Raw genomic sequence first — 26,885 nt, forward strand, 5'->3', positions numbered from 1 at the left:
ACTGCTGTGGCCCCCCTCGGATCTGCCAGGTGCCCAGAGACAGATGGGCACTTGGGTTTGTCTGTCCCAGCCCTGTGCCCTCGTATGCACTGTGCTGGTGGGATCTTGTGCCCGTTGGGCTGGACCCCTTCCTAGGATACCCTCAGGGACCAAGGGTTTGCCCCAGCAGTGTGATCTCTGCACTGGTGGTGGGGCAGACACTGCCAAAGGGGCAGAAGAGCAGCAGTTCAGGGAAAGAGCTGCTGTCCCGCGGCTGACCCTGGCACTGTGCCAGCACCAGGGCTGCCAGGGCAGAGCTGGGTGAAGGGTGCGGAGCCCCCAGCCCAGTGTCCTGGTGCACCTTGGGGGGTGGCTCTTCCCGTGGATCCCACAGCTGTGTGAATCCCCCAAGCACAGCCTGGCAGCCCATTGGCGTCAGCCCTGTGGAGAGCACCAGGAGCCCTGCCTTTGAGGACATGCCTCCACCCCATGCTCTGGCAGGAGTCTTGCCTGTGGGGCTGCCGCCTGTACTTGGGGCTGCACCGGCCCCCTGCTCTCCCCTAGGCCAGCCAGCATATCCCTGGCCCTTCTTGCCCTGCTCCAAGCCCCTTCTCCTGCCCCCAACCCACACTGGGGCTTTGCTCTGTCTCCACCAGGTCCCCAGTCACTACCCTTCTTGCTACCCATCCCAAGTGGGCACTGCCACCTCATATGCCCCATCTTCTGGGATGACACCTGGCAGGGAGCAGGTGACCTGCCCCACATCCCCTAGCAGTGCTGGGGAAAATCTGGGCCGGGCAAGGTGCAGGGGCACAGGGTGTGGAGCTTACCCAGCTGTGGAGCATAGCTGCCTCCTGCCCTAGGCACCCTGCTGGGAGCTGTAGCAGAAGGCAGACAGTGATGCCCAGGCTCCAGATGCCTCCCTCACAGGTGCCCTGCAGAGATGCTGGCAGCCCCTAGATGGGGTGGGGGTGGGGGTGGGGGCCATATTTGTGTAAGGCCATGGCCGGGGAGGAGCAGTGCCCAGTGGAGGCATGGGACGGCCAGAGTTGCCAGTACCATGGCAGCCTCAGCTGCTATTGCACTGAGCACTGGCCAAGGTGGCAGGGCCTCCCCTGCCCACCCATGCACTGCCACCGGCCTGGTGCTGCTTCTCTCCCTCCTCTTGCTTCTCCCCAGCACCCTCCAGGTGGGTTTGGGCATGGGGGGTGGGCGCTGGGGGCCAAGGGGCTCAGCACCCCCCTCCTTGCCCCATCCACCCCTCTGGGTGCTGTGGGAGCCCCGGGAGGTGGGAGGGCATGTGGCCACCTGGCTGCCATGCCTGACACCCTTCTGGAGGATGGTGGGCAGCAGACCCCTGGGTGCCCACTGCCAGCACAGCCTCAAGTGCATCACCAGGGCCTGCAGGTGAGCAAGGACCCCTGCATCACCCCCTGCCCAGCCTAGTCTATGTCCGTGGGACCCCACACCTATCTCCATTCCCACAGTGTCTCCAGCCCTGGGATCCCCCCATGTACCCCAACATCCCCAGCTGTGGGGCCCCACAAGTACCCCAACCCCACCAGCCTCTTAAGCTTTGGGAGTTCTGCATCCTCTGACCTCCCACCCCTACACCACTCCCCGCTGCCCTCAGCACAGGGACCTCCCATGCACCTCAATCCCCGTGTCCTCCAGTCCCGTTGTCCCTAGCCTAGGTACCCCCTATATGGCTGAGTCCCAGCAGAGCCCAGCTTTACCCCCCCCCGACCCAGGGATGCCCCTGCTCCAGGGACCCTGGCACAATGCTCATGGCTGCTCTGTCCCACAGGGCTGGGCGCCGTGCCCCACCACAGTATGAGTTCAGACAGACACTGGCAATCCCAGGAAAGCACCCCCTGCACTGGGACCACCAGAAACTGGCGTTTACTGTGTGCTCACTGCCTGAACAGGACTCCTTGGCAGACATGCACCCCATGGGGCTGCGTGGGGGAAGGACTGTGCCCCCATGGCCCTAGGGCAATGGTGCAGCTCAGCCTCTTTGGATGCTTTGTGCAGGCAATAAACCCACTGCCTCCCTGCCCGCATCCAGCAGCTTCTTGCCCTTGCCCACCTGTGTGAGGATAGGTTACACAGGTGCCAGGGCCACATGTGCCTGAAGGTGGCACAGGGGGGTACGTGGCACCCGTGGGCTCCTGCCTATCACCCGATGGGTGCTGAGTCTGTCGCAGCACCCGCTTGGCCCCCACCTGCCCATATGTGTCCCCAGGGCAAGGGATGTTGGGGTCCCCAGGAGCCCACCACATCCACTCACTGCTGGTGTACCTCTGTGTGTGTGTCAATGTGCATATGCATGAATGTCTGCCTGCACCTATACATGTGTGTGGATATATATGCCTGTGCCTATGTGTATGCATACATGCATAGATTATGTATGTGCACAGGAAATATGTGTGTGCCTGTGTGTATGTATGTCTATGCATGTGTAGAAGTGTATATGTATTCCTGCGCATATGCGTGTGTGCCTGTATGTGCTGCGCATGTGCTGTGTATACATAGAAATGCAAAAGTATGTATGCATCGTGTGTACACATGCATGTGCATGGATGCATGTGTGCCGTGATTTAACTTTCAGCCAGCAACTACCACAAAGCCGCTCACTCCCTGCCCCCCCTAGTGAGATGGGGAGGTGAATCAAAAAAAAGGTGAAGCCTGGGGGTTGAGATAAGAACAGTTTAATAATTGAAATAAAGTAAAACAACAACGACAATAGTAATTGGAATGAAGAGGACAGGGAGAGAAAAGAATGAAACCCACGGGGAAACCCCCAAGTGATGCCCAACACAGTTACTCACCCCCGCTGAGTGATGCCCAGCCCGTTCCCGAGCAGCGGTCGGTGGCTCCCGGGCAGCTCCCCCCGGTTCAGGTACCGAGCATGACGTTCTGTGGGATGGAACAGCCCTTCGGCCAGTTCAGGTCAGCTGCGCTGGCTGCGTCCTCCTCTTGTGGCCCTGCTCGCTGGCAGCACACGCGGGATCGGGAGGGCTCAGAGCAAGCGGCTGCTACCGGCCACGGGGCGACAGCGCGCGGCCGGCGGTGCCTCGCACCGAGCCCCACGCGCGGCACGGCACCAGCTGCCGGGAGCACCGGCCGCGCCAGGAGCCGGGCGGTGCGCGCCGGGGTCTGCCCACGCCGCCTGCCCACGCGAGTAGGGTGTGCGTGCGCGTCCGCCCGTGCAGCGCGTCCCCGCGCCCAGCTGCCCGCACGGCCCGCGGTACTCGGCGGTACTCGGCAGCACCCCGCTGCTCGCGCGGCTCCGTGCCCGCGCACGCGTGGTCGTGTGACTGCCCGCAGCACTGTGCGGCCTCCGCCCGGCAGGGGGCGCCGCGCGCCGCCTCCCCCTGGCCGGGCCGCCGCGGCGGCGGCTCCTGGCCTCTCGGTAGTGAGCGCTCCGCGGACCGGGACCGCCGGCGGCGGCGGGGAGCCGCGGGGCAGCGCGGGAGGAGAGGCCGCTCGGGAGGCGGCGCGGCGCCTGGGGCAGCGCTGCGGGCGGCAGCGAGTGGGCGGTGCCGCGGGCGGGGCGCTGGCAGGATCCGGGGCGGGGCTCGCTGGTCGCCTCAGCGCCGGTGCTGGCCGCTCTCCTCCGGTCCCGCCGTTGCCGCTGCTGCCGCCGCCATGCGCAGCCGGAGCAACTCGGGCGTGCGGCTGGACGGCTACGCGCGCCTGGTGCAGCAGACGATCCTCCGGCACCAGGTGGGGGCTGCCCCAGTGAGGGGAGGAGGGACGGGGTCTGCCTGGCCGCGGGCCTCGGGGTCTCGATGCGCCCCGGCGGCCCCTGGGCCTGGCGGGCCGCGCGGCCCCGCAGGCCGGATCAGACGGAGTTAATTGGGAAGGGGGGCCGCGCCCCCCGCCGCTGTGTCCCCTCCTCAGGACGCGGTGACTGGCCTGCTCCCGGCCAGCGCTGATCACCGGGACGCCTGGGTCCGGGATAACGTGTACAGCATCCTGGCTGTCTGGGGGCTGGGGCTGGCCTACCGCAAGAATGCCGACCGCGACGAGGACAAGGCCAAAGCCTACGAACTGGAGCAGGTAGCGGGGAGCCGGTGAGAGGGAGCCCGCGGTGGCTGTCGTGCCGCCGGCAGCCACCTCCTGGCTGGTCTGCTTTTGGCATGAGCCAGCCCTGGAGCCAAAAGGCAGCGGGAGGCCACGTGGTGGGTGCGGGGACAGGGCTGTCCCCAGGCGTGGGGGGCAGTGGAAGGGATGTCGGAGTCCACTCTTCCTGGAGCACGCAGGAGCCCAGCCGAGGTCCAGCCCTCTGGGTCTGGGGTGGTCAGAGGATGCAGGGAGACCCCAAGGGCTGGGGAGCTGCATCCTTGTAGCTGTGCTCTCCCTCCCCCTGCGTGGCACAGCAGCTTGGCCATGCTGGCAGGCTGAGAAATCTCACTTCCCTCTGCTGTTGCCTTGGGGCCAGGGCCATGGAAATGTGAGCTGGGGCTCTGCAAAGGTCAGTGGCCAGCTGATCCTGAGTCAGGAATTCTCCTGGCATCGTGGGGATTAACGAGGTTGTTTTCCTTGTTCCTGCAGAGTGTGGTGAAGCTGATGCGGGGGCTGCTTCAGTGCATGATGAGACAGGTAGGGGCTGGGGAGCGCCTCTGAGAGTCGAGCAGTCTCCTCAGGGCCTAGCTCTGCCACAAACAGTGTCGGTCCCAGCTGTGCCAGCTCTTGCTAGCCTTCCTTGAGAGCAAGGGAAACCTCCTTCCAGTAAGTCTGAAATATGCTCCAGTTTGGCATTGGTCCCTGGTGTGATGGAAGTCCCAGTGCTGCAGACTGGTGGCCAGTGGAGCCTTTTCCAGGTGCTCTCTGTCTTGTGGCCTGGCTGGTGCTGGGACTCTGCAGATCTCCCTGAGGGCATTTGGAGTGACCTTTTTCTCTCCATGCAGCGCAGCTGTGGCTATGGGCCCCCCACAGCTGCAGCCCTGCACTAGGGTGGCACATGAGCCTGTGCTCACCACCTTGGTTTGTGGAGGGGTTCAGCCTGGGGACTATAGGATTCCTGCCCTGCTGGGCATGGTTCCATATTCTGGGCTGATGGCATGGGGTAGCCTTTGGCTCTGGTGTTGCCAGACCTCTCTGGAGACAAGGTTTGATAAACCCTTGCATCTCCTTGCTGTTCTCAAGGTAGACAAGGTGGAGGCATTCAAGTACAACCAGAGCACCAAGGACTGCCTGCATGCCAAGTACAACACCCGCACCTGTGCCACCGTGGTGGGGGACCATGAGTGGGGTCACCTACAGATGGATGCCACCTCACTCTACCTGCTTATGCTGGCACAGATGACAGCCTCAGGTGATGCTGCTGGGGGATGCCGTTTCAGCTTTGAGTGTGGTAGTCTGCAGGGCTCTCCATGTTCTCAGTTTGGGTGCAGCTTCCTGGGTGCCCAGCCGCTGCGATGACCTCCCTGACCTTGCTGTTTTCTTGCACTCACAGCACCCAAGGTGGATGTGGGCCCCTTGATGTCTGTCTCTCTAAAAGCCCCCATTTGCTTGAAGCCCCAGAGCTGCCGTAGTGGGATGGGAGCAGGGATGGGAGCCATCCAGGACATGGCTCCTGTGGGGCAGGCATGAGATGAGGAGAGGTGTCTGGCCTGGGTTACTGCAGCCCATTCCTAGGGAAGCCTGTGGGCTTGGAGCGACTAATATGAATTCCTTCCCCTGCTTCAGGCCTCCACATAATTCACAGCCTGGATGAAGTCAACTTTATCCAGAACCTCGTGTTCTACATTGAAGCAGCCTACAAAACTGCGGTGGGTACCCCATGCTGGGGAAGGGGAGCATGCCCCAGGGGTGTAGGCGAGTGGGCTGGTTGGCCCCTTCTGAAGCCCCAGTGGATCCCAGAGGCCCATGGCACCTGCTGGGAGCACCACCGATGGGTGGGGTTCAAAGCCTTTCTGGGCATGCTTTGAAATGCCGCCTGCTGCAATGTGCTGCTGTCTCTGCACAGGACTTCGGGATATGGGAGCGTGGGGACAAGACGAACCAGGGTATTACAGAATTGAATGCTAGCTCTGTCGGCATGGCCAAGGTGAGCCAGGGAGGAGTGCTGGGCAAGTGCCGGAGAGCACTGCTGGCCCCATGCTGCTTTTTTATGGGGAAGGCTGGGCACATTGAGGTACTGAGGCTCAATGCCCCATGCAGTGACAGGTTCCTGCAGGGGGAAGACCTTTCTTCTTGTGTGCGGGGATAAAACTGTGCCCCTCTTGCCTAAGTTTTGTCTGAACTCAGAGTGAGAAATTAATTGGGGTTTGTGGCAGAAATGTTCAGGGCCTTCTTGATGTCTGGCTACCTGTGGCTTTGGAGATGTCACATTCTGACTAGGGGTGCTCTGCAGCCACAGCAGGGATTAAATTTTGCTTAAATTTGGGCAGTGTGTTACACAGAGGGGCTGGCATGGGGCGAGAGCTCTTACAGATGAGCAGCGTGGTGAAGTGCTTGCTGCTTTGGGTCTTGCCCTGCTTGCAGGCTGCCCTGGAGGCACTGGATGAGCTGGATCTCTTTGGAGCAAAGGGAGGCCCGCAGTCAGTGATACGGGTGCTGTCAGATGAGGTGCAGCACTGCCAGGTGAGACCTGCGCAGGCTTTACACCATTGCAGGATGAACTGTGATCCACTGGGGTTGCACTGTGAATGATGCCTGGTCTGGCAACCTAACCAGCCCTCCTTCCCCTTTACCCAGTCCATCCTCCACTCGATGCTGCCCAGAGCCTCCACATCCAAGGAGGTGGATGCCAGTGTGCTCTCTGTCATCTCCTACCCAGCGTTTGCTGTGGAGGATGGTGAACTGGTGGAAATCACCAAGCAAGAGATCATCACAAAGCTGCAGGTGAGTGGCTCTGCCTTTGTCTTGTCCTGCCCAGGAGCCAGTTCAGTCCAAACTGTCGCTCTTTTCTCCCCAAAAACATGCTTGGGGAGGGCGTTGCTGAGGCATGTCCTTTCCCAGTCTTCATGACCTGTGGCAGGGGTGAGCAAAGAAACTGTCCTGTGTGCTGTGGCCCTAGACAGTGGTCATGGTGTCTGAGCACTAGGTGAGCAAGTGAGGGGATATTTGGCTGGACGAGACCCCTGCCCTGCTTCTGCATTGAGGGTACAAGGTATCTCACCATGTGCCTCCTGCTTATCACCTCTTTCCCTCCCTTCCAGGGGCGCTATGGCTGCTGCCGCTTTCTCCGGGATGGATACAGGACCCCCAAAGAGGTCAGTGTCCCCAGGCTGGCCACTTGACAGAACTTGAGTGCCAAGCAGCAGCTGACCTGACTAGCATTTGCAGCGAGCACCCCCAGGTTGCAGCACAAAGGCTGTGGTGGGGAGGACTGGGAAAACGAGAGCCCTGAGTAGTCCCAGGCAGTGTCATGGGTCTGGGCAAGGTTTCCCAAAATGCCAGAGCCCATTGCAGAGGTGGTACAATCCCACACATGCCTGTAGTAATTAGGCTGTGGGAAGATGGGACCACTGCCCTGTATGGGAGTCCTGCCAAAGTGGGCTCTTTCCCTGGCTCTCCCGGGGCTGCACAAGCCCTGAGCAAAGGGTGGAAGCCTGTGGAGGTGACTGCAGTGCTTCTCCCTGATGGTCTTGGCTTTGTGGCAGCACTGGAGGCCGCAAAGCTGCTTCTGCCTCTCCTGGAACAGCATGCAGCTTGTGTGCTGCCACGCTTGGCTTTCATTGGAGTGAGTGGAGACTTTCTTCTGCTGCTCTGGGGAGGGAAAACAGGAATATTTTGTAAGCAACTGTTCCATTTGATAACCACAGAACCATGAAATGGTACCAGGAGACTCTTAAATCATCAGCGGCTGTTGGTAGAATAATCTGGTGCCTCTAAATGCTGCTTTCCTGTGCCTCTTCAGACCTGACCATAGTAGGCAGCATCTGTGGCTGCGTCTCTCCAGAGCCAGAGCAGCATCTCCAGTCTGACTCCCATCACTCATGGGCTTTGCCAGCTTGCAAAGCTGTGGATTACTTCCGGGGAGCTGTGAGGCACGGGAAGGGCAGCATTGCCTGCAGAGGCACTGCACTGCAATTGGCTGGAGTCAGGTGGGAGTTTGGGAGCTTGTGGCCCATGTGCAGGCGCTACAGAAAACATCTGCTCCCTCTGTCCCTGCTCTCCTCTTTGCACTAAGGCCAGTGTTCCCCATTTTGTGTAGCAAACAGAGTTAAAAGCTGTTAGCAGGGAGTTCGAGCATAGGTCCTTTAGGGCACAACACTGCACATCTGGGGTGGGAGGATTCAGGGAAGGTGGCTCTCTGTTCTGACCACTTCCCTTGTGTCAGGCTTGCAGCCACACCAAATGGCAAGAGGGACCCTGCTGTCTGACCCCGCGTGACCAGCCCAAGCCCTCACACCCAGCTGGCCCAGCCTGGTGATGCTGGGGCAGAGCAGGCGAGGCAACAGTGATGCAGATGTCCCCAGTGCAAGGGGGATGATGTGCTGTTGTACAAGGGTCTGGGGTGCTCTTCTGGGCTTGGGTAGGCTTTCTTTGCGCAGGAAGGGTGAGTCCCCTTGGTGTCAGTGCAGGGGGCTTGGGAGGGGATGTCTGATGACAAGGACACAGCCTGGAAGTGAAACTGCTTTTCGACTCTGTCTCAGCCATCATCTGCAGAGGACTGGGAGGGCATTTGAGGCTGTGGTTTCAGGGGGAGCAGGAGTCCTGTCAGTTTGAGGGGATTCTGCCACTCCTCACCTCCCTGGCTGTTGTTCCTTCCCTGCAGGACCCCAACCGCCTCTACTATGAACCTGCTGAGCTGAAGCTGTTTGAGAACATCGAGTGTGAGTGGCCTCTCTTCTGGGCGTATTTGATCATTGATGGAATTTTCAGTGGAAACATGGAGCAGGTAAGGGAGGTAGGACTTGACAGGCTGGTGGAAAGAAGTCCCTGGCAAGGGAGGCATGTGGAGGAAGGATGCAGGCAGCCATGACTGGGGAAGATCCCCTCTCCTCTTTCCTCAGGCGCAGGAGTACCGGGAAGCCCTTGAGGGGGTTCTCATCAAGGGGAAGAATGGGGTGTGCCTGATGCCAGAGCTGTACAGCGTCCCGCCAGATAAAGTAAGTAGTCCTGAGCTATGGTGGGAGTGGGAGTGCCTTATTGCCAGATAATTAGGCTTTAACTGCTTATTTATCCAAACCGTTGGTAAAACAGCACATGTAGTGTGTGGAAACCCCATGTAAAAAAAGTGTGGCTTGGAGCTGTTATAAAACCATATTGAATAAATAGTGGTTTTTTTTCCCCAAAGCATTTCTTGTCCCATACACAAGGGTGCTTTGCTGACAGTCTGCTAGCCTGGAGTCCTCTGATAGCTCAAAACACGTGGACCTAGGCTAAGGAGGTTGTGCTGAGCTCCTATTCAGCGCTGAGAGTGTTTGTGTGGGCCTGGGCTGAGAGCAACGGCCTCCTGGTGCCCAGGTGGTACAGGAGAGATGCTCTTCTTGTCAGCATCCAAGAACATCACCCTGGTGCTCCTAGTGCTCCTAGGGGATGTCAGTCAGCACATCAGTTGTTCCAATGAGATGACCCACGTTGGGAACCCAAACAAAGTCTGAGCAGCTGATCTGTTGTCTGACGCAGATGCCTGGGGCAATCCAGATGCCTGGGGCAATCGTGCAGAAGAGTGAAAGAAGATGGGAGGAATGTAGCCAGCATGGTTTGGACCTTCTGTGGCAAATCCTTTCATAGGCTTTTGTTTTAAGCCTTAAACTGCTGGGCTTCAAAATGCAGTGGTGATGTTTTCTTCAGCATCCTGTGTCTGGATCCCTCCCTAAACTCCTGGTTTATTCTCCAGGTAGATGAGGAGTACAGGAACCCCCACACTGTGGACAGGATACCTATGGGCAAGCTTCCGCTTATGTGGGGGCAGTCCCTCTACATCCTGGGCTGCCTGATGGCTGAGGTATGGTCACCCCTGGTGCTGGGGAGGGCTGTGGGGTCAGGCTTTGAGCTCTGAAAGAGCAAATGCTGCCACCCTGAGACACCTACCATGAGGAAGCTGTGACCTCCATCCCCCACAGACTCCTAAATGTGGGTTGTCTATAGGCATCACCCATGAAATGTTCATCTCTTCGTACCTCTTTTTCCTCAGGGGTTTCTAGCTCCTGGTGAAATAGATCCCCTCAACCGCCGGTTTGCAACCGTCCCCAAGCCTGATGTGGTGGTCCAAGGTGAGGGAAAGGGACTGGTCCCAAACCCCTGTGGCCTGGCAGGTCTGGGGACTCTACCCTTGCGGAATTCGCAGGGGTGGCTCTGCTTGCTGGGTGGCTGCTGGTGCAGCCAGATCTCAACCATGGCAAGATTGTTATAGGATGAGGTGCAAGTCCTTCCACCCATCCTGCATTGCCCCAGGGAAATATCACCTGCTACAGCCTCCTCTGCAGCTCTGCAAACTGTCCTGTCCTCCTGCCGCTCAGCAGGGAAGGCTGGGTGTAAAGAGTGTTAGGAGGAGCAAGGCAGACCTCTGCAATGGGAAGTTGTTCCCAAAGGGACCCCAGGCAGCTGCTTCTATTTGGTGTGACACCTTGTATGTGTCCCCAAAGGCCAGGGATGCTTGTGCCCCTGCCGCACTGAGCATGTCATCCTCCCTTTCCAGTGTGCATCCTTGCAGAGACAGAGGACATCAAGGCTGTCCTGAGGAAGGAAGACATTGATGTGGAGACTGTGGCGGACGTCTACCCCATCAGAGTGCAGCCTGCTCGCATCCTTAGCCACATCTACGCCCGGCTGGGTGAGCTGGGCTCCACAGTGAAAGTGTTGCAGGAGGGTCTGTCCCATCCCCTGGCACTCCTGCTCATGGATACTGATGTTCTGCCCTGCTGCTGTCTGCCTGGCTGATGAGGGCTCTGACACCCATTCCTGGGCCCAGTGAGGCTACTTCTGCCCAAGAGGAGCTGGGGTGGGCAGGCAGTGCTCTTCAGGGTGATTCTGAAAGGGATAAAGCTTTGGCATTGCAGTTGTACGGTTTCTCCAGGGACAAACAGAGGCTCTGATCCATATAGGAATGGACCTGGTGTAGGCAGGAGCCACCTTTTGTTCCTGTACTCAGATCTCAATGGAGGAGGCAAGCCAGACCCCAGAGAAGGGTCCCCTTGGCTGACAGAACCTGTAGTTCAGATGGAATAGCTGTTGCTGGATGGTCAGCAGGGCTGAGTGCGAGGGGAGTGTTTGGGTGTGCTCAGCTCTGTGTGCTCCTTTCCTGATGCTGCAACCCCTCTGGTATGGAGCTTGTTGTGCAGGAACTGGAGACCCAGCCTGGGCCAAAGGAGAAACTTGATCCACTGTAAGCTGCACATGCTGGCTAATTTAAGCTACTAAAAGGTCAAGTGTGACATGGGCGAAGAGGGCGGGGAGTAGACTAGCAGCCACCAGGGCTGACGTGACCAAGGGGCAGTGCTGCTACTGCACCATCCTGGGCTCTGGGAGCAATCCAGGAGCAATGGGGGTGCTGTCAGCTCTCAGCTTTTGGGGAGTCCCTGGCCCTGCCCCAGCTTCTGACATCCCCAAAGACCTGGAGGTGCAGCATGTTGTGGAGGTCAGGAGAGGCTGTATGTCCCTCCCTGTTCCAGTAACAGTCTGTGGGGATGGCCTGGGTCTACCTAGCCCCCTGAGCAGGGCTGCGGGACAGAGTATTACTGTCCCCTAGAGCTGTGCCAGCTCGATGCAGGGTCCTGGGGTACCCCAACCACAAACTAGCCGCCTCCTGCTGGCTAGTAGCAGAGAAGCCTGTCTCTGTCTGCTGCTGCATCCTGTTTTTGTGAGGAGGCTTGCACTAAAAACTCCTCCTTGTGCCCCGACCCCCGCAGGTTGTAACAAGCAGATGTGCCTGACTGGACGGCCCTACCGGCACATGGGTGTTCTTGGGACCTCCAAGCTCTACAAAATCAGGAAGAACATCTTTACCTTTACCCCACAGGTGGGTGGCTTTGCACAGGCTCATTCCCAGCTGTCATGTGACCTGGAATTGGGCTGGAGGTTTCTCCACTGGCTGAGTGCTTGAGTTATTCTCAGGGGTGGCCCAACACCCTCTGAAAAGCCTAAGAGGCTGGAGCAGCCCCAGCTCCTTGGTGTGAAGCAGCAGAGTTGGTGGTCCTGGCTTTGCGCTTGCTGGAAGGAGATGGTTTCAGCCTTCTGATGATCAGTGTTGGGTGAAAATCTCTGCTTACCCTGACAAGGACACCAGGAGGAGGCTGATGGCAGGACCAGGATTGTTCTGTCCCCTGTGTCCAACATGCTGTGTCGAGCAGGGTCACAAGCCTGGCACTGTGAGAAGTCTGTATTCACTTGGGATAGGCACAGCACAGACCAGTTGTGTGGGGCCTGGATGACGCTGCTGCTGAGCTGTGGTGTTAACCTCCTTATAGTTGTTACCAGCCAGTAGCTGCCCTAGGGGTTGAGGGTCCCTTGCTAGACTGTAGTGGCACCTAGTAGGTAAGGTGGGATGAGCTGTCGGTGCAAAGGGATCAATGTCCCCTGGGTGCGCTGTGTGGTGGGCCTGGCTGAGCGCCTGTGGGAGAATATGAGTGGCATCAAAGGGAGCTGGTGGCTGTGGGAAGGGCTGCTCATGTCTCCTACTGTCCTTGCAGTTCATAGACCAGCAGCAGTTTTACCTGGCTCTTGACAACAAGATGATTGTGGAGATGCTGAGGACGGACCTCTCTTACCTCTGCAGCCGCTGGAGGATGACTGGGCGTCCGACCGTCACCTTTCCCATCTCCCGCACTATGCTCGGTATAGATCCTCTGGCCTTGCAAGGCATTTGGCTAGAGCAGCCCAGGAAGCTGTCTCTGTGGGAGGAAGGGGGCGGGCAGATGTGGGACCATCTTGGTGATGAGGATATGGTGGGGCTTGAACAGCCAGTAATATCCTGTAAAAAAGCAGCCACACTGAGTTGGCAGCCATCCTGGCAGCTAGCAGGGCTGCCTGCCAAGTACTAGTGCCTGCAGCTCAAGGGATGTTTGCTGGCATGGAGGCATTCAGTCACTAGGCAGCTAGGCTTGTTGGGAGGTCTTTTGGAAGCAAGACAAAAGAGAAATCCCCCTGTAACAGTGTTCTTGGGGCTCTTCCTGCTCCTTGACTCTTCACTAATTACCTGCTAAAGGCTTTCCTCAACAACAGGGAGGGGAAAACAGCAAACCAGAAGGAGCAAATAGCTGTGTGATGCTGCAGAGAAAAACTGGCTTCTCTGGAGCAGCTCTGAGCTTTCCCATGAGCCTGGTGCAGGGAAGGGACTCTGTTCTGCTTTCAGGCCTTTTTGGCTCTCCTTGTGTACTTGAAATCCCCTTAGTGTCTTGGGTGTGCCCTTAGATGTGGTGTCTTCTGCCCCTGATGGCACCCCCTTCCACTGCCTTGTGTGAGAGCCAAGGACAGAGCAGGGGGCTGTTCGGGTGTTGCTGTCTGGTACTGTCAGCTTCAGTCAGAGGTGAAATCCCTGAAGCCTGGAGGGCGTCTTTGGCCTGGCTTTCCTGGAATCCACCTGGACAGTCCTGAATTTCCTTTTTTGTATGGGGCATTTTGTGCCATAGCCTGGCTGTGCACCCCAAAGCAAGGGTCTGGCCAATGCCATGGTGCTTTGTGTGTGTGAATGCCCACCTGGCCCTGTGTTACCTTCTGGGTGCCTGTTTGAGTGGGTGAGCCTGACTACCTGTGTCTGTAACCAACAGATGAAACTGGCAGCAGTGTGCACCCCACAGTACTGGCAACACTGCGGAAGCTGCAGGATGGGTATTTCGGTGGTGCAAGGTGAGTGCAGCTTCCTGGGGTGCAGGAGGGGAGAGGGCTCGTGGCCTCAGAGAGCCTGGTTATACTGGGTTCTGAGCATTGGCTGTTGGGGAGGATACACTGGGGTGTGTTAGGCTGTAAGTGCGCCCTGGGGCTACAGTCCCAACAGAGGAGATGTGAAAGAGGATTTACCTCTTCACGTCATTAAACCATGGCTGCAGGATCCCTCTGATAGCTTTTGGGCAGCCCTGCCATGCCCATTTGTGGCTGGAGGAGTTGCAGGCACTGGGGCATGTGTATGGTCCTGGGCAATTGCGTCCCTTCCTGCTGAAGGACCTGCCTTGGATCCAGGTGGCAAAACCAAGGGTATTGCCTCTCCCTTCCTTACTGTGTGACCTCCCCTCCTCTTGCCCAGGACCCAGACGGGTAAGTTGTCGGAGTTCCTGACAACATCATGCCGAACGCACCTCAGCTTTATGGACCCTGGGCCAGAGGGTAAGGTCTTTGCCAAGAGTTACGAGCTCAGCATTGACAGCTTTGAGGAGCTAGACACCGAGAAGTGGCTGCATGGCTTGCAGGTAGCCGAGGATGGTAAGGGGGAACAGGCCAATAGCTGCTGTGGTGTTATTGATGAGTTTGACATTCACCACACCCAAACTCCCTGCCAGCGTCCACCACTGTGTTCTTCATACACTTGGGTTTTCACCATATTTTTAGTCCCATCTGACCCTCCATCAATTAACCTTTTTTGGGTGACACTCATGGTGACACCAGTGGGGTGGGACTGGGTGGATTGATGCAGCTGTTGTAGCCCCCTAGCCGGAGGGATTTCCCAGCCAGATGGGACTGACCTGGTGCACATGGTTGTGGACAGCATGGAGGACACTTTGGAACAAGCCACTTTGACCTTCATAGGCTATTGCATGGGGAAGAGATGAAGGGTTGGCAAACCTGCCTCTGCTTAGGAGATTCGGTTGAGAATCTTTGATGCACGAGTGATGGTGCAGAAAGTGGTGGTACAGTACCCGAGACAGCAGGGAAGAACCGCCATGTCCTCAAGCAATTGAAGTGTTGTTTTCCTGTAGCTTTTGACCCTGCCTGGGGAGAACTGCTCCAGTGGGTGCTAAATTGAGGCCTTGCTGCTGTAGACAGGGAGCCCGAGAGGGCCTTGGCCTGTCCCAGGGTGATGGATGTCCTGAGGCCATGGTGGGCTGCAGGTTTTGCTACTCCCCTTGCAAGCAGGCCTGGTTATATCCTCCTCCTGCCTGACAAGTGTTGGCCATCTTCCCAGCCTTCCCATCAGTCTGCTCTGCCTCTGCTGCTCCTGCAGCCAATGTTTGCGCTCATGTGACTGAATACTTTTTTCTCTTGCCCTCTTCTTGCTTTGCCTATGGTCTGCTTGCAGGCTGCACCTAGGCGTCTCCAAGGTGTCTGCTTCCTCCACAGCTGCAATGAGAGACAGGGACTGCCTGGCCTTTCCACGGCTGCTAGAAGATGCTCAATTTTAAGTTTTTCCTGTGGTCAGGTGCTGAAGCCAGGCAGGATGATGTTCCCAAGCCTGATGTCTGTGTGACTCCAGCCGAGTCTTCAAGGCACTGGCATGAGGCATCCCCACTGGGCGTAGAAAGAGCATGCTGTGCAATCGACCTCAGATGCAGTCTGCAGCTTGCCATGGAGCTTGTCTGCCAGCTGGAGAGCAACAAGGCTTTGCCCTGCCCTACTGGCTGGAAGTGCATCAACAGCTCTGTGTTGTATTGCATTACCTTGGCATGGGGTATCTCTCTGCCAAGGCATCCCCCTCACTGCTGGGCAGTGCTGTTATTTCCCGGCTGAGCAGAGGTGTGGCCTCTGAGCACCCTCCATGCTGCAGTTACTGAGCGGTGGCTTAGGCGCTCCTGCTGTGGCATTGGGAGCAATGGGAGCTGCTGGAGGCTGGGCAAAGAACAGGGCAGGAGCTGTAACTCCTCTAGCACCTAATCAGGAATAACTGGTAGCTTCTAATTGGAAATAACTGTGGCAAAACCCATCCTGCCTTGCTCTCATGCTGGAGTCCTGCTTGGATGAGGCCCTTGCTATGCTGGGGTGCTCCTAAGTGGTCTCTGCTTGGACAAGCAGTCCCTGGCACACCTACCCTTCTTCTGTGGAGGGAAAGAGCACAAGCATTTCACCATAGGGTTTGAGCAGACCCTGCTGTCCTTGTGCAGGCTTGGACAGACATGTGCTGCAGCCCCATTGCTTCTTTTGTCCAGGTGGGACTTGGAGGGAGCCCCAGTTTGGCCTTGGCTGGCAACCAGCACCCCAGGCAGTGGAGCAGTGCAGGAGCAGGGGTGCTGTGGCTGCTATGCTTTCTGAGCCCAGCTGCTGGTGCTGGCTGGCTGGCTGCCAGCACTAGCTCACATTGTCACTTTGTGCAGGCAGCAAAGCTTTGCCCTTGCTGAGGCACAGCTGGGGAGCTCTCTGAGTTCTGGGGGTGCCCCAGTACAAAGCAGCTCAGTCCCCACCTCTTCTGCCTCCCTTTCCAGCGGACATGTATGATGAGGTTGCTCAGTACTTGGACCACCTGCTGCAGCGCACGGTTCCTCAGTCAAACCTCCCTCCCACTGCCCAGCGGGGAGGGCTGACCCGCTTCCGGGCTGCTGTCCATACCACCCGTGACCTCATGTCCCTAGCGTCCAAGGCCAAGGACCTTCATGTCCAGAGTGAGTAACTCCAGCACCTTTGCTCAAGCCCGGGGGTGAGGCCGAGGTGCTTTCAGAGCTTTCCCAGCTGTGCAATGCTGGTGACCCCATGGACTGCAGAGCAACCTAGCCTTTGCCTGGGTGAAGGCATGTTATGTCCACCATGCTAGTCCTGGCCATGGAGTATCTTGGAGTTGGTGTCTGCAGTCCTCATGAAAACTGCTGAATGATAAGGGATGGCAGCTCCCCATGGCATTCTTAACTGGGTGAGCAGGGGCTGCCAGGGGAGCCGAGTGTCAGATGTGAGGTGGTTTGGGGCACAGCAGTGGTAGTTGGGGTTGACAAGTGTCTGCGCCAACCTTAGCTTTCTTCTAGATGTTGGGATGTATGTCCCCAGCAAGATCTTCCAGGCGTCCCAGCAGTCGGTCAAGCTGCTGAGCTCATCCCACCAGCATGACACGGATGGCAAGGTGAGCCCTGTCCCTCCTGGGCTGGCTGAGCAGTGCCATCTTTTCAGCTGGAGCCAGAGGGCCCTTGCAGGGCTGCAGGGGGAAGGCTTGGTGTTTGTCAACGGGGAATATCCACGGGTGAAATGGTTCCATAACCAGACTGCAGTTGGTGCAAGGTGCTGGGATGCTAACCAGGAGCGTGGGTCTCCCCCCAGAGCCACGCAGTCTATGCAGAGATGAACCTGCCCCGTGATGAGGATGGCAATGTGAACTGCAAGGCGTTGGTGGACCAGCTGCGTGTCTGCCCTACACCGCAGGAGCAAGCGGACATCCTCTACCTGCTCCTTATTCTCAAGTACAATAAGCTCCAAGTCCTGCTGGCTCGCTGAGCAGAGGGCCAGCGCAGCTGTGCACGTGTCCCAGCCCACAAAACCTGGGGGCTGCCAGGAAGCTGCTGCAGGACAAATCGCTGGCTGTAACCTGGCATCTCCTTTACTGCAGGGGGCCTGAGTGGCACACCGGGCTTGATAGCCAGCCTGGCCCCACCGTCAAGGAGCTCCTCACTGAGTTGTACGTGCGCGTGGGGGACACACGCCAGTGGGCCCTGATCCGCTACATCTCTGGCATACTCAAGAAGAAGGTGGAAGCTCTGGACGAGGTAATGACTGTGTACCTGACCTCTAGCAGACTGAGGTCTGTCGGGGAGGAGGCAGCAGACTGAGCAGGCGAACCGTGGCTGCATCAGCTCTGTCTCCCTCTGCTTTGTGCTGAGACCCCCAGCCCTGAGCTGTTGGTGATGCCTGTGATACTTTCTGTCCCCAGGCCTGCACTGACCTCTTGTCTCACCAGAAGCAATTGACGGTGGGGCTGCCCCCAGAGCCACGTGAGAAGACGATCTCTGCGTGAGTGTGGCACCTGTCCTGCCCCACATGTGCTGTGCTGGGGCTGGATGTGAGACCACTGCTCTGGAGTCCAAGGGCAGGAGTGGCTCTGGGTGGCTTTACGAGGCCTGCATCTCTCCTCTCTGAGCTGTACAGACCAGGAGGGATGCAGGGCTCACTCTGCTGCCTCTCACCTGCTCTGCTGTTTGTTCCCTTCCCAGCCCAATCCCCTATGAGGAGCTTGTTCGCCTTATTGATGAAGCCAGTGAGAAGAACCTCAGCGTGTCCATCCTCACGCAGGTGAGGGGCTGGGGCCGCCAGGGACCCCACCGCTGGGTATCTGCCCTGGGGAGCCGCAGTGGGGTGATTTGCCTCTTTCCCTCCAGGAGATCATGGTGTACTTGGCCATGTACATGCGCACACAGCCCACACTGTTTGCTGAGATGTTCCGTATCCGCATCGGGCTCATCATCCAGGTGATGGCAACAGAGCTGGCGCACTCTCTGCGCTGCTCAGGTACGTGTGGCATGGATGGCACTCGGGCTGGTGTGGGTGCTGCAGTGCCTGGGGCCCTGTCAGCTAGGAAGTAAAAGTGCTGTTAAAAATGGGCAGCTTAGGGCCAGCGTGAGACCCTGCATGAAAGTGTCAGGGTCTGCAGCTGGGGCTGTTCTCAGGCTGCACAGGTGAGGCACTTCTCTGCCATCTCTATTCAGGCATGTGTTGGGCTGGCATGAGGAAGAGTCCCAATTGTAGGCAACACATCGTGTTAGCGTACATCCTTCGAGGATGAGCTCCTATACCACTGCTTCCCCTGCTAACAGGATGGGATGCAGGGTAGGAATGTCCTAGGAGGGCTGTGAAGTGGGGTACGACAACTCTGTTCTCTCCAGCTGGAGAAGCCACTGAGAACCTGATGAATCTCAGCCCGTCAGACATGAAGAGCCTTCTCTACCACATTCTGTCTGGCAAGGAGTTTGCGGTGGAAAGGAGCGGTGAGTCTTTCAGCAGGGCTGTGACTCTCTGGGCAAAGCTGGGTCCTCGTGTGGTGCATGGCCAGCTCTGGGGGTTCCTGCCTTTGGGGGATGTCCCCATCTCCCTGCATGTTCAGCACAGCTGTTTATGCACTGCAGTAGTACAGCAAGATGCCATGCTCTTTGGCAGGGTGGTGCTGAGCTTATTTCCAGGGTTTGAGCCTGAGATCTGTGGCTACTGGGGCTTTGCTTAGTTTGGTGCTTGGCCTGGCTGGGCCTGAATTGAAGTGGTTCTGTGCTGCGCTTATGGATTTGTGGTGCTGGTTGGGGTAGAGGGCAAGGGTGTGCAGAGTACAAGTGCTTGAGCAGCAACGAGGGATGTCTGTGCTCTTGAGCCGTGGTACCCACTCTAGATCTCTCTTCCCCTCCAGTGCGATCGGCCGACTTGTCATTCACCACTGGTATCTCCATCTGTGAAGTGGGGGCTGTTGGGGCCACCAAGCCTGAGCGTGCTGGCATTGTCAGGCTGAAAAGTGAAATCAAACAGGTGAGGGCAGGTAGTGCAAGCAGCACAGGCAGGATTGATGGGAGAGCAGAAGCTTGCTTGCTTCTGGGCTTCAGAGAGTTTATATCTGCTTCCAGGAGCTGCTTTGGGCTCCAGTCCTGCCCTGGGGGGAGAACTGGGGTAAATCTGTTAGTAGGGCTTGCACTGGCAGCGCAGTACAGGGGGAGCACAGGGGTGCTTGAGAAGGCATGGGGGTGGGGACACGCAGTGTCCCAGGTATGGATGGTGGGCCTCTTCCATCAGCAGAAACTTTCATTTCCTCCTTTTCTTGCAGCAATTGGATAAACGTAGGCAGTCTCTGACTGGGAGTAAGGTGAAGCCATCCTGGTCTTCCTGCAGCCTCTGCTTTCATCCCTCATGTCACATCCCAGGCCAGCTTCTGAGCATGCATGAGTTAATGAGCTTTCCTAAACAAACCCACTGAGCAAGCTGCTGCAGCAAAGAGCTGGCTTCTCCTCTTGGCAGGCCCAAGGTTGCTCTGTTCGGTGCAGGGGGGGAGGCTGGTTCCTTGGGAAGAGGTTGGCATGGCTTAATGTGCTGAGGGGGGCCCAGAGCTGGCACTGGCCCCCAGCCTTCAGGGAGCTCCCCTCTGAGTGGGGCTGGCTGTGTTTGGACTGGCAGGGAGGAAGGCCTTTCTAAGCTGTGGGTGTATTTGGCATTACAACCAGCTGGGAGCTGTGCTCCATAGCTGCTATGGCTGAATAGATTCCATTATACCGACAAAAAACTGCTGAGCAGGATGGCACGATGTTTCCAGTGCTGTTGACTAGCAGTGGCCCTGTCACTGGTGTTCACTGGTGATTTCTGGATCCTGCCTGTAGCCTCCCCAGCAATTTCTTCTCGGGGCAGAGGCTCCTGCCCAGCTACAAATAACAAGGACCTCCTCTGGTGCCTGGCATTTGTCCAGGAGGGGGTCCTGTTCTCAAAGAGAGGTGGCCTGCAGGGACCAGGGCGGTGGAGCAGGTTTATGGCCACCCTGCTGCAGTGTGAAACCTGGCATTGCAGAGGGACCGTGTATGGGACGAGGAGGGTCATCTGTGGGCAGTCACCTTGCTGCTGGCCCTCCAGTCTGCCTGAGACTAAAACACCTGCCCATGCCAACAGAGCAGTAACAGCCCTACTGCTGTGTGCCAGCCAGCACAAGCCGGCTGTTGTTGCAGCAGTAACGTGTTGGGGCCCCACAGCTGCTCCATGCACTAGCACAGTCCTTCCCCTCTGATGCTAACATGACTTTCTGCAGCTCACCTGTCAAAACTACCCCTCAATCTCCAGCAAACTGCAGCCCCTGGGATAACTGCCCCATGACCTGAGCTTGGTTTGTGCTGCTGCTGCTGCTCTGCTTGCCGTGATGGTTGCCTTGCTCTGGTACGATATGGTTTTTGTCTCTCCCTTTCTCTTTCAGCCCCTAAGTTTGCAGTCTGGGGACACTGACCTGAAGTCCTCTCTGGTAACCTACGTTTGTCGGCTGTATGCATGGGGTCTGTCCTGTTTGTGGCTGCAGAAAGGAGCTGTGCTCCAGGGGGAGCCACAGGGAGCCAGGGCTGCAGGGTGGGGCTTTGCTGGGGGCAGGGGGTGACAGCTTTGCCCTGGAAGCCAGGCTGGGTGAGCATAAACTCTTGGGCAGAAGTGGGCTGCATTCTTGTGGGATATTTAACTTTTCAGCAATCTCTGTGGTCCTTTTTTTGTCTGCCCAGTCTGATGGGCCCTCAGAGCTGCTGGGCAAGGGCTCCTTTTCAAGCATGCTGGAAGACCAGGGCAGCAAGGACAGCCGCCAGGGCCAGTGGCAGCGGAGACGGCGGCTGGATGGGGCCCTCAACCGTGTCCCTGTGGGCTTCTACCAGAATGTCTGGAAGGTCCTACAGAAGGTGAGCTTAAATGTCTGGCTGGCTCCTCTCCATGCATGTAAACCTGCTCAGGCAGTAGCCTTGCTGAGGGGCATCTGGGGCTGGTCACCAATGTTGTGTATACATGCTTTGTGGACAAGGCCTGCAGCTGGCCACGGAAAGCTGGGGAGGACCTGGAGCTGCTTTGTAGGCATGTGGGACCTACCTTATGCTGTTCTGACCCTTGCAGAGCAGACCTAGCCCTGCTCAGGTTCTCTATGCATTCACCAGGCAAGCGCAGTGCTGGAGCCTCAGCTGAAGCAGCTCTGGCCACGGCTTGTGCTTGGCATGGTAAGCCAGGGAGCAGAGCCCTGTGCTGTGTGCAGGAGGGCTCCAGCTGATGTGGAACTGATGAGAAAGGAGCGCTGCTGTGCAAAGAGTCAGGGGTGGAGGTGAAGCATGTGAGCAGCATACACTAATGCTCAAGTGGGTTGGTGGGCTGCGCCTATGTGTCTTAGTGTGGTGCTTTTCCGGGCCGTAATCAGAGTCTCTCCTTGTTCTGCAGTGCCATGGCCTCTCCGTAGAGGGCTTCATTCTTCCCTCTTCAACAACGAGAGAGGTAGGAAGGTTTATGTGAAGGGGAAACAGGGCAGGTGGGTTGGTGGTGGGTGCTGGGTTGCCCTGGGTGAATGTCCAGCATAGCTCAGGACTTGTGCTGATGATATGGCCTTCTAGGTGCATTTGTTTCTCCTTCCTCACAGATGACCCCAGGGGAAATGAAGTTTGCTGTGCATGTTGAGTCTGTTCTCAACCGTGTGCCCCAGCCAGAGTACAGGCAGCTGCTGGTGGAGGCTATCTTAGTTCTCACCATGCTGGTGGACATGGAGGTGCACACCATTGGCGGTATCATAGCTGTGGAAAAGATCTTGCACACAGCCAACGACCTCTTCTATGAGGAGCAGGTAGGGGCTAGGCCTCACCCAGGGCTGCTGTCTGTGTTCCCCACAGCTGCACAGGATTCACGCACCTGGAGGGACCTGCCTGTTGCCCCCATCATGTTCATGGGACACAGCAAAGATGCAGTGTCCTCCTGGTGCTCACCACTGGTGTGTCACACTGCGGGTACAATGGAGGATGCTTGGGGTGGAAGCTGGTGAGGGGGCTGCCCTTATTCTTAATGCTGCCTTTCTCTTTCCGTCAAAAATCCAGAAAGCCCTGGGTGCTGACGACCACATGCTGGAGAGGGATCCCACGACGGGCATCTGCAGCTTGCTGTACGACAGTGCACCGAGTGGTCGGTTTGGCACCATGACCTATCTGTCCAAGTCGGTGGCCATGTACGTGTATGACTTCCTGCCCACCGATGGCTGCTCCATGCAGTAGCTCTCACACCTCCTTTCCCCAGGCTGCAGATGCCACAGGATAGTTGTTTCACACACCTTTTAAAGATGAGCATTAGGCTAGTTTGCAGGCAGCCTGTGTGGCCATCTTTCCTCCCAGTCCTGGCCTCTGGTGGGTGAATGGCTCTCTCCAGGAGTTCCACGGGAGGCATGCATGCAAAGCTGACCTAGGCCTGTGTGCAGACTGTGGAGCAAGGGCTGGCAAGGAAAGGCTGAGCTTTGAAGCCTGCTTGCGTTCTAAGTGTCTGCCTGCATGGTTTCTCCTGGGCCATCAGCTCCAGAGGGGCCTGTGTTTGAGGGAGATGGAAAGGGCCCCCCTCGTCAGGCTTGTGTGCTCAGCACCGCAGTGCTCCCCGGCCAGCTCACAGTCTCCCTGGCTCCAGCAGATTTGAGGTTTTTAACCTGTTCTGTGCTGCTTTTTATTCCAAATCTGCAGGGTTAATACTAGTGTAGACTGGAGCTCTTGCTCTTCCTGCTGGTGATGGAAAGGCTTTATTAGAGGAAAAGGGGTTGCTGCCTGAGCCTTTCTCTCAGCAGACCCAAAATCAAAACAGTTCAACCCAGCCACTGCTGTGCTGATTGGAAGCTGGCAGCCCATCATGCCCCCCCTCAGGGGTCCTGGTTGCAGAGCTGGGAAGGCTGTGGGAGCCAGGAACATCCCAGGGTGGTAACAGATCCCTGTTACTACTAAGCTACAAGGACAGGGCTTCTGGCTGGGTGGGGTATGCCGATGGCAGCACCTCCATGCCATCTGCTCTGTGCCTGGCAGTGTTGCTGATGGCTAAGTTGCAGGTTTCTGAGTTTGTATGTGCCCTGTGAAGCACCATTTAGCTGGCGGCTGGCTCAGCATTAGCTGTCCCATCACAGATGTGCTGTTAATGCTCAGCTCTGGCCTCTGCCCCAGCTTCCACAGCCTTGCACAAGAGAAGGGTGGTGACTTTAGAAGCGAGTCCCAGCTCCACTCTTATCCTGCAGGTCAAACCCTACATAGGATAGTGTGGTTGGACTGGTGGGGATCAGGTGTACACAGCACAAAGTGATGGTGGGAGTAGGGTTATACAGTCATGGAATAGTTTGGGTTGGAAGGGACTTTTCAAGGTCATCTAGTCTACCCCCCTGCAGTGAGCATGGTCATCTTCAACTAGATCAGGTTGTTCAGAGCCCCGTCCAACCTGACCTTGAATGTTTCCAGGGATGGGGCATCTGTAAACACTGGGCAATTTGTGCCAGTGTTTTACCACCGTTATTGTAAAAAAAATTCTTCCTTGTATCTAGTGTGAATCTTTTAGTTTAAAGCCATTACCCCTTGTCCTATCACAACAGGTCCTAAAATGTTTGTCCCCTTTCTATCTTACATCTTTCCTATAAGCCCTCTTTAAGTACTGAAAGGCTGCCATAAGGTCTCCCTGGAGCCTTCCCCAGACTGAAACCCCCCACCTCTCTCAGCCTTTCCTTGCAGGAGAGGTGTTCCATCCCTCTTATTATTTTTTGTGGTCTCCTCTGGACATGCTTCAACAGGCCAATGTCTTTCTTGTGCTGAGGACCCCAGAGCTGGATGCAGTATTCCAGGTGGGGTCTCATGAGAGTGGAGGGGCAGAATCCTCTCCCTCAACCTGCTGGCCACACTTTGCAGCCCAGGACATGGTTGACTTTCTAGACTGCAAGTACACATTGCCGGCTCATGTCCAGCTTTTCATCCACTAGTATCCCCAAGTCCTCCTCTGCAGGGCTGCTCTCAATCCCTTCATCCCCCAGCCTGTGTTGATACCAAGGTTTGCCCTGACCCCCATGCGGGGCCTTGCACTTGGCCTTCTTAAACCTACTGAGGTTCACATGGGCCTACTTCTTGAGATTGTGCTGGTCCCTCTGGATGGCAGCCCCTCCCTCAAGCATGTCCAACTGTATCACTCAGCTTGGTGTCATCTGCAGACTTGCTGAGGGTGTGCTTGATCCTGGTATCTGTGTCATTGGTAAAGATATTAAACATACTGGTCTCAGTACGGATCCCCAAGGGGCACCGCTTGTCACCAGTCTCCACCTGGATATTCAGCTGTTGACTGCTACCCTCTGAATGCGACCACCCAGCCAAAATCCCTCATCCACTGAACAGTCCATCCATCAAATCCATCTCCAATTTAGAGAGAAGTGCATTGTGGGGTACTGTCTCAAAGGCCTTAACAGAAGTCTAGACAGGTGACATCAGTAGCTCTTCCGTTGTCCACTGATGTAGTCACTCTATCGTAGAAGGCCAGTAGGTTGGTCAGGCAGGACTTGTCCTTGGCGAAGCCGTGCTGGCTGTCCTGAATCGCCTCCCTGTCCTCCATGTGCCTTAGCATAGCTTCTAGGAGGATCTGTTCCATGATCTTCCCTGGCACAGAGGTGAGGCTGATGGGCCAGTAGTTTCCACCTTCTTCTTTCTACCCTTTTTAAAAATGGGTGCAATGTTCCCCTTTTTAGTATCTCCAGGGTCTTCACCTGACTGCTGTTACTTTTCAGATACCATGAAGAGTGGCTTGGCAACTACATTGGCCAGTTCCCTCAGGAGTCTGGAATGCACGTCATCAGGTCCCATAGACTTGGCTATATTCAGGTTCCTCAGCTGGTCACAAATCTGATCTCTTACAGTGGGAGGGACTTTGCTCCCCCAGTCCCTGTCCTGCAGTCTGTCTACTTAAAAGGTGTGGGAACGGAGGCCACCAGTGAAGACTGAGGCAAAAATATTGTTAAGCACCTGTCTTTTCATCCACTGTTACCAGTTTGCCAGTCATGTTCATCATGGGGGAATGCTTTCTTCGACCTTTCTTTTCTGGATGACATACCTGTAGAAGCCTTTCTTAGTCTTCCCATCCCTTGTCAAGGTCAACTCCAGCTACACTTTGGCCTTCTGACCTCATCCCTACACAATCAGCCAGTGTCCCTATGTTCTTCCCAGGATACCTGTCCTTGCTTCCACTGCCTGCGGATTTCCTTCTTGCCCTTCAGTTTGACCAGCAGGTCTTGACTCATCCATGCCAGTCTCTTGCCTTCTCTTCCTGATTTCTTATACCCAGGGACCGAGAGCTCTTGCACTCTGTGGAAAACGTCCTTAAAAGATCTGCCAGCTCTGTCCTGATCCCTTGTACCTGAGGGCAGTTTCCCAGGGGGTCCTATCGACCAACTCCCTGAACAGCTGGAAGTTTGCTTTCCTGAAATTCAGGGCCCTGACTTTACTCTTTGCCTAACCCATATCCCTCAAGACTGCGAAGACTCCACCAGTGCACGATCATTGCAGCCCAGGCTGCCTCCAGTCTTGACGCAGTCACTGATGAGATCACTTGCGCTGGTGACCATCAGATCCACTGTTGCATCCCCTCTGGCAGGGCTGTCTATTACCTGCTTTAAGAAGTCATCCTCAATGTATTCCAGGAGTCTCCTGGATTGCTTTGGTGGGTTGACCCTGGCTGGATGCCAGGTGCCCACCAAAGCCACTCTATCACTCACCCTCCTCACCTGGGCAGGGGAGAGAAAATATAACAAAAGGCTTGTGGGTCGAGATAAGGACAAGGGAGGTGGCTCACCAGTTACCATTACAGGCAGAAAGACTTTACTTGGGGAAAATGTATTACAAATCAAATATGGAGTAGGGTAATGAGAAATAAAACAAAATCTGAAGAACACCTTCTCTCCCTTCTCTCTTCTTCCCAGGCTTAAGTTTATTCCCAATTTCTCTACCTTCTCCCCTCGAGTGGCACAGGGGGGTAGGCCTTCCCATTATTGAAAAACCCAAAATTGTGGTGGTGATGCTAGCCACAGAGCTATGTATTAATACACTGGGTCTGTCTTGTTTCTTCCAACGTTGCTACCCACAACTGAAAGGGCAGAGGAAAAACTAACCTGTGCTCCAGCTTCCCTCACCAGCTGTCCAAGGCCCTGAAGCCTCTTTTGATCGCCCTTGGACTATGTGCTGCAGCTTCATCACCACCCAGATTGAAAAACAGTAATGGGTAATAGTCCAAGGGCTGTACCAGGCTAGGAATTTTCCCAGTGATGTCCTTAACCCAGGCCCCAGGGAGGCAGCAGGCTTCCTTAAGAGGAGGGTCTGCTGGGCACGTTGGACCCTCTGTTCACAACTATAACCGACCTTTTCTTCCTTAGAGAGGTGGTTGTGATGCAGGGGTAGGCCTTTCTGACCTTGACAACGCCTCTGGTGTAGATGGACGATCATCCATTGACTGGCCTTCCACGTCTAGAGCCTCATACCTGTTGTACAGAGGCACCTGGGAAGGCAAGATGGGCAAGGAGGGAGTTTACCTGCTGCCCCAAGCATGGACTTGCCTCTGTTCGCTCCCTTCCTTTAAGCTACTGCCTTTGGCCTGGCAACAAGGGGATTACAGGATCCCCTTGGTCGTCACCTTTTTTTTCTGGTGGCCGT

At 56.6% G+C, this 26,885-nt stretch overlaps 1 protein-coding gene across 9 annotated transcripts; it reads left to right on the forward strand.

The window, feature by feature from the left end:
- The first annotated feature begins 3,378 nt into the window (after positions 1 to 3,378).
- On the forward strand, positions 3,379 to 26,128 carry PHKA1 (phosphorylase kinase regulatory subunit alpha 1). 9 transcript variants are annotated; one of them, XM_040614337.1, is made up of 33 exons: positions 3,386 to 3,708; positions 3,886 to 4,044; positions 4,540 to 4,587; positions 5,134 to 5,302; positions 5,677 to 5,759; positions 5,957 to 6,037; positions 6,475 to 6,573; positions 6,688 to 6,834; positions 7,152 to 7,205; positions 8,714 to 8,836; positions 8,952 to 9,047; positions 9,782 to 9,889; positions 10,079 to 10,157; positions 10,583 to 10,717; positions 11,793 to 11,902; positions 12,573 to 12,717; positions 13,650 to 13,728; positions 14,123 to 14,298; positions 16,230 to 16,406; positions 16,761 to 16,855; positions 17,050 to 17,189; positions 17,336 to 17,492; positions 17,657 to 17,736; positions 17,937 to 18,015; positions 18,102 to 18,231; positions 18,606 to 18,707; positions 19,118 to 19,233; positions 19,526 to 19,564; positions 20,654 to 20,698; positions 20,946 to 21,116; positions 21,640 to 21,693; positions 21,836 to 22,036; positions 22,284 to 26,128. In XM_040614337.1, the coding sequence occupies exons 1-33, from the start codon at positions 3,631 to 3,633 to the stop codon at positions 22,455 to 22,457; spliced, it is 3,729 nt and encodes a 1,242-aa protein (XP_040470271.1). In that variant the 5' UTR covers positions 3,386 to 3,630; the 3' UTR covers positions 22,458 to 26,128. The 9 variants fall into 9 exon arrangements, 8 of the variants coding, with proteins under 8 accessions (XP_040470277.1, XP_040470278.1, XP_040470273.1 ...); XM_040614341.1 differs by having other exon boundaries at positions 3,388 to 3,708; positions 14,123 to 14,202; XM_040614339.1 differs by lacking the exon at positions 20,654 to 20,698 and having other exon boundaries at positions 3,385 to 3,708.
- The last annotated feature ends 757 nt before the right edge of the window (positions 26,129 to 26,885 follow it).

Source organism: Falco naumanni, chromosome 14 (genome assembly GCF_017639655.2).
Source record: "Falco naumanni isolate bFalNau1 chromosome 14, bFalNau1.pat, whole genome shotgun sequence".
In the NCBI taxonomy this organism is placed as follows: domain Eukaryota; kingdom Metazoa; phylum Chordata; class Aves; order Falconiformes; family Falconidae; genus Falco; species Falco naumanni.

What these genes read in the sequence shown, in the direction of transcription:
- PHKA1 (XM_040614344.1), top strand. Translation starts at nt 3,631, where the DNA reads ATGCGCAGCCGGAGCAACTCGGGCGTGCGGCTGGACGGCTACGCGCGC. An exon ending in AGCATGACACGGATGGCAAG is followed by an intron (nt 16,856 to 17,049) that starts GTGAGCCCTGTC and finishes GTCTCCCCCCAG; the next exon opens with AGCCACGCAGTCTATGCAGA. An exon ending in GTTTGCGGTGGAAAGGAGCG is followed by an intron (nt 18,708 to 19,117) that starts GTGAGTCTTTCA and finishes CTTCCCCTCCAG; the next exon opens with TGCGATCGGCCGACTTGTCA.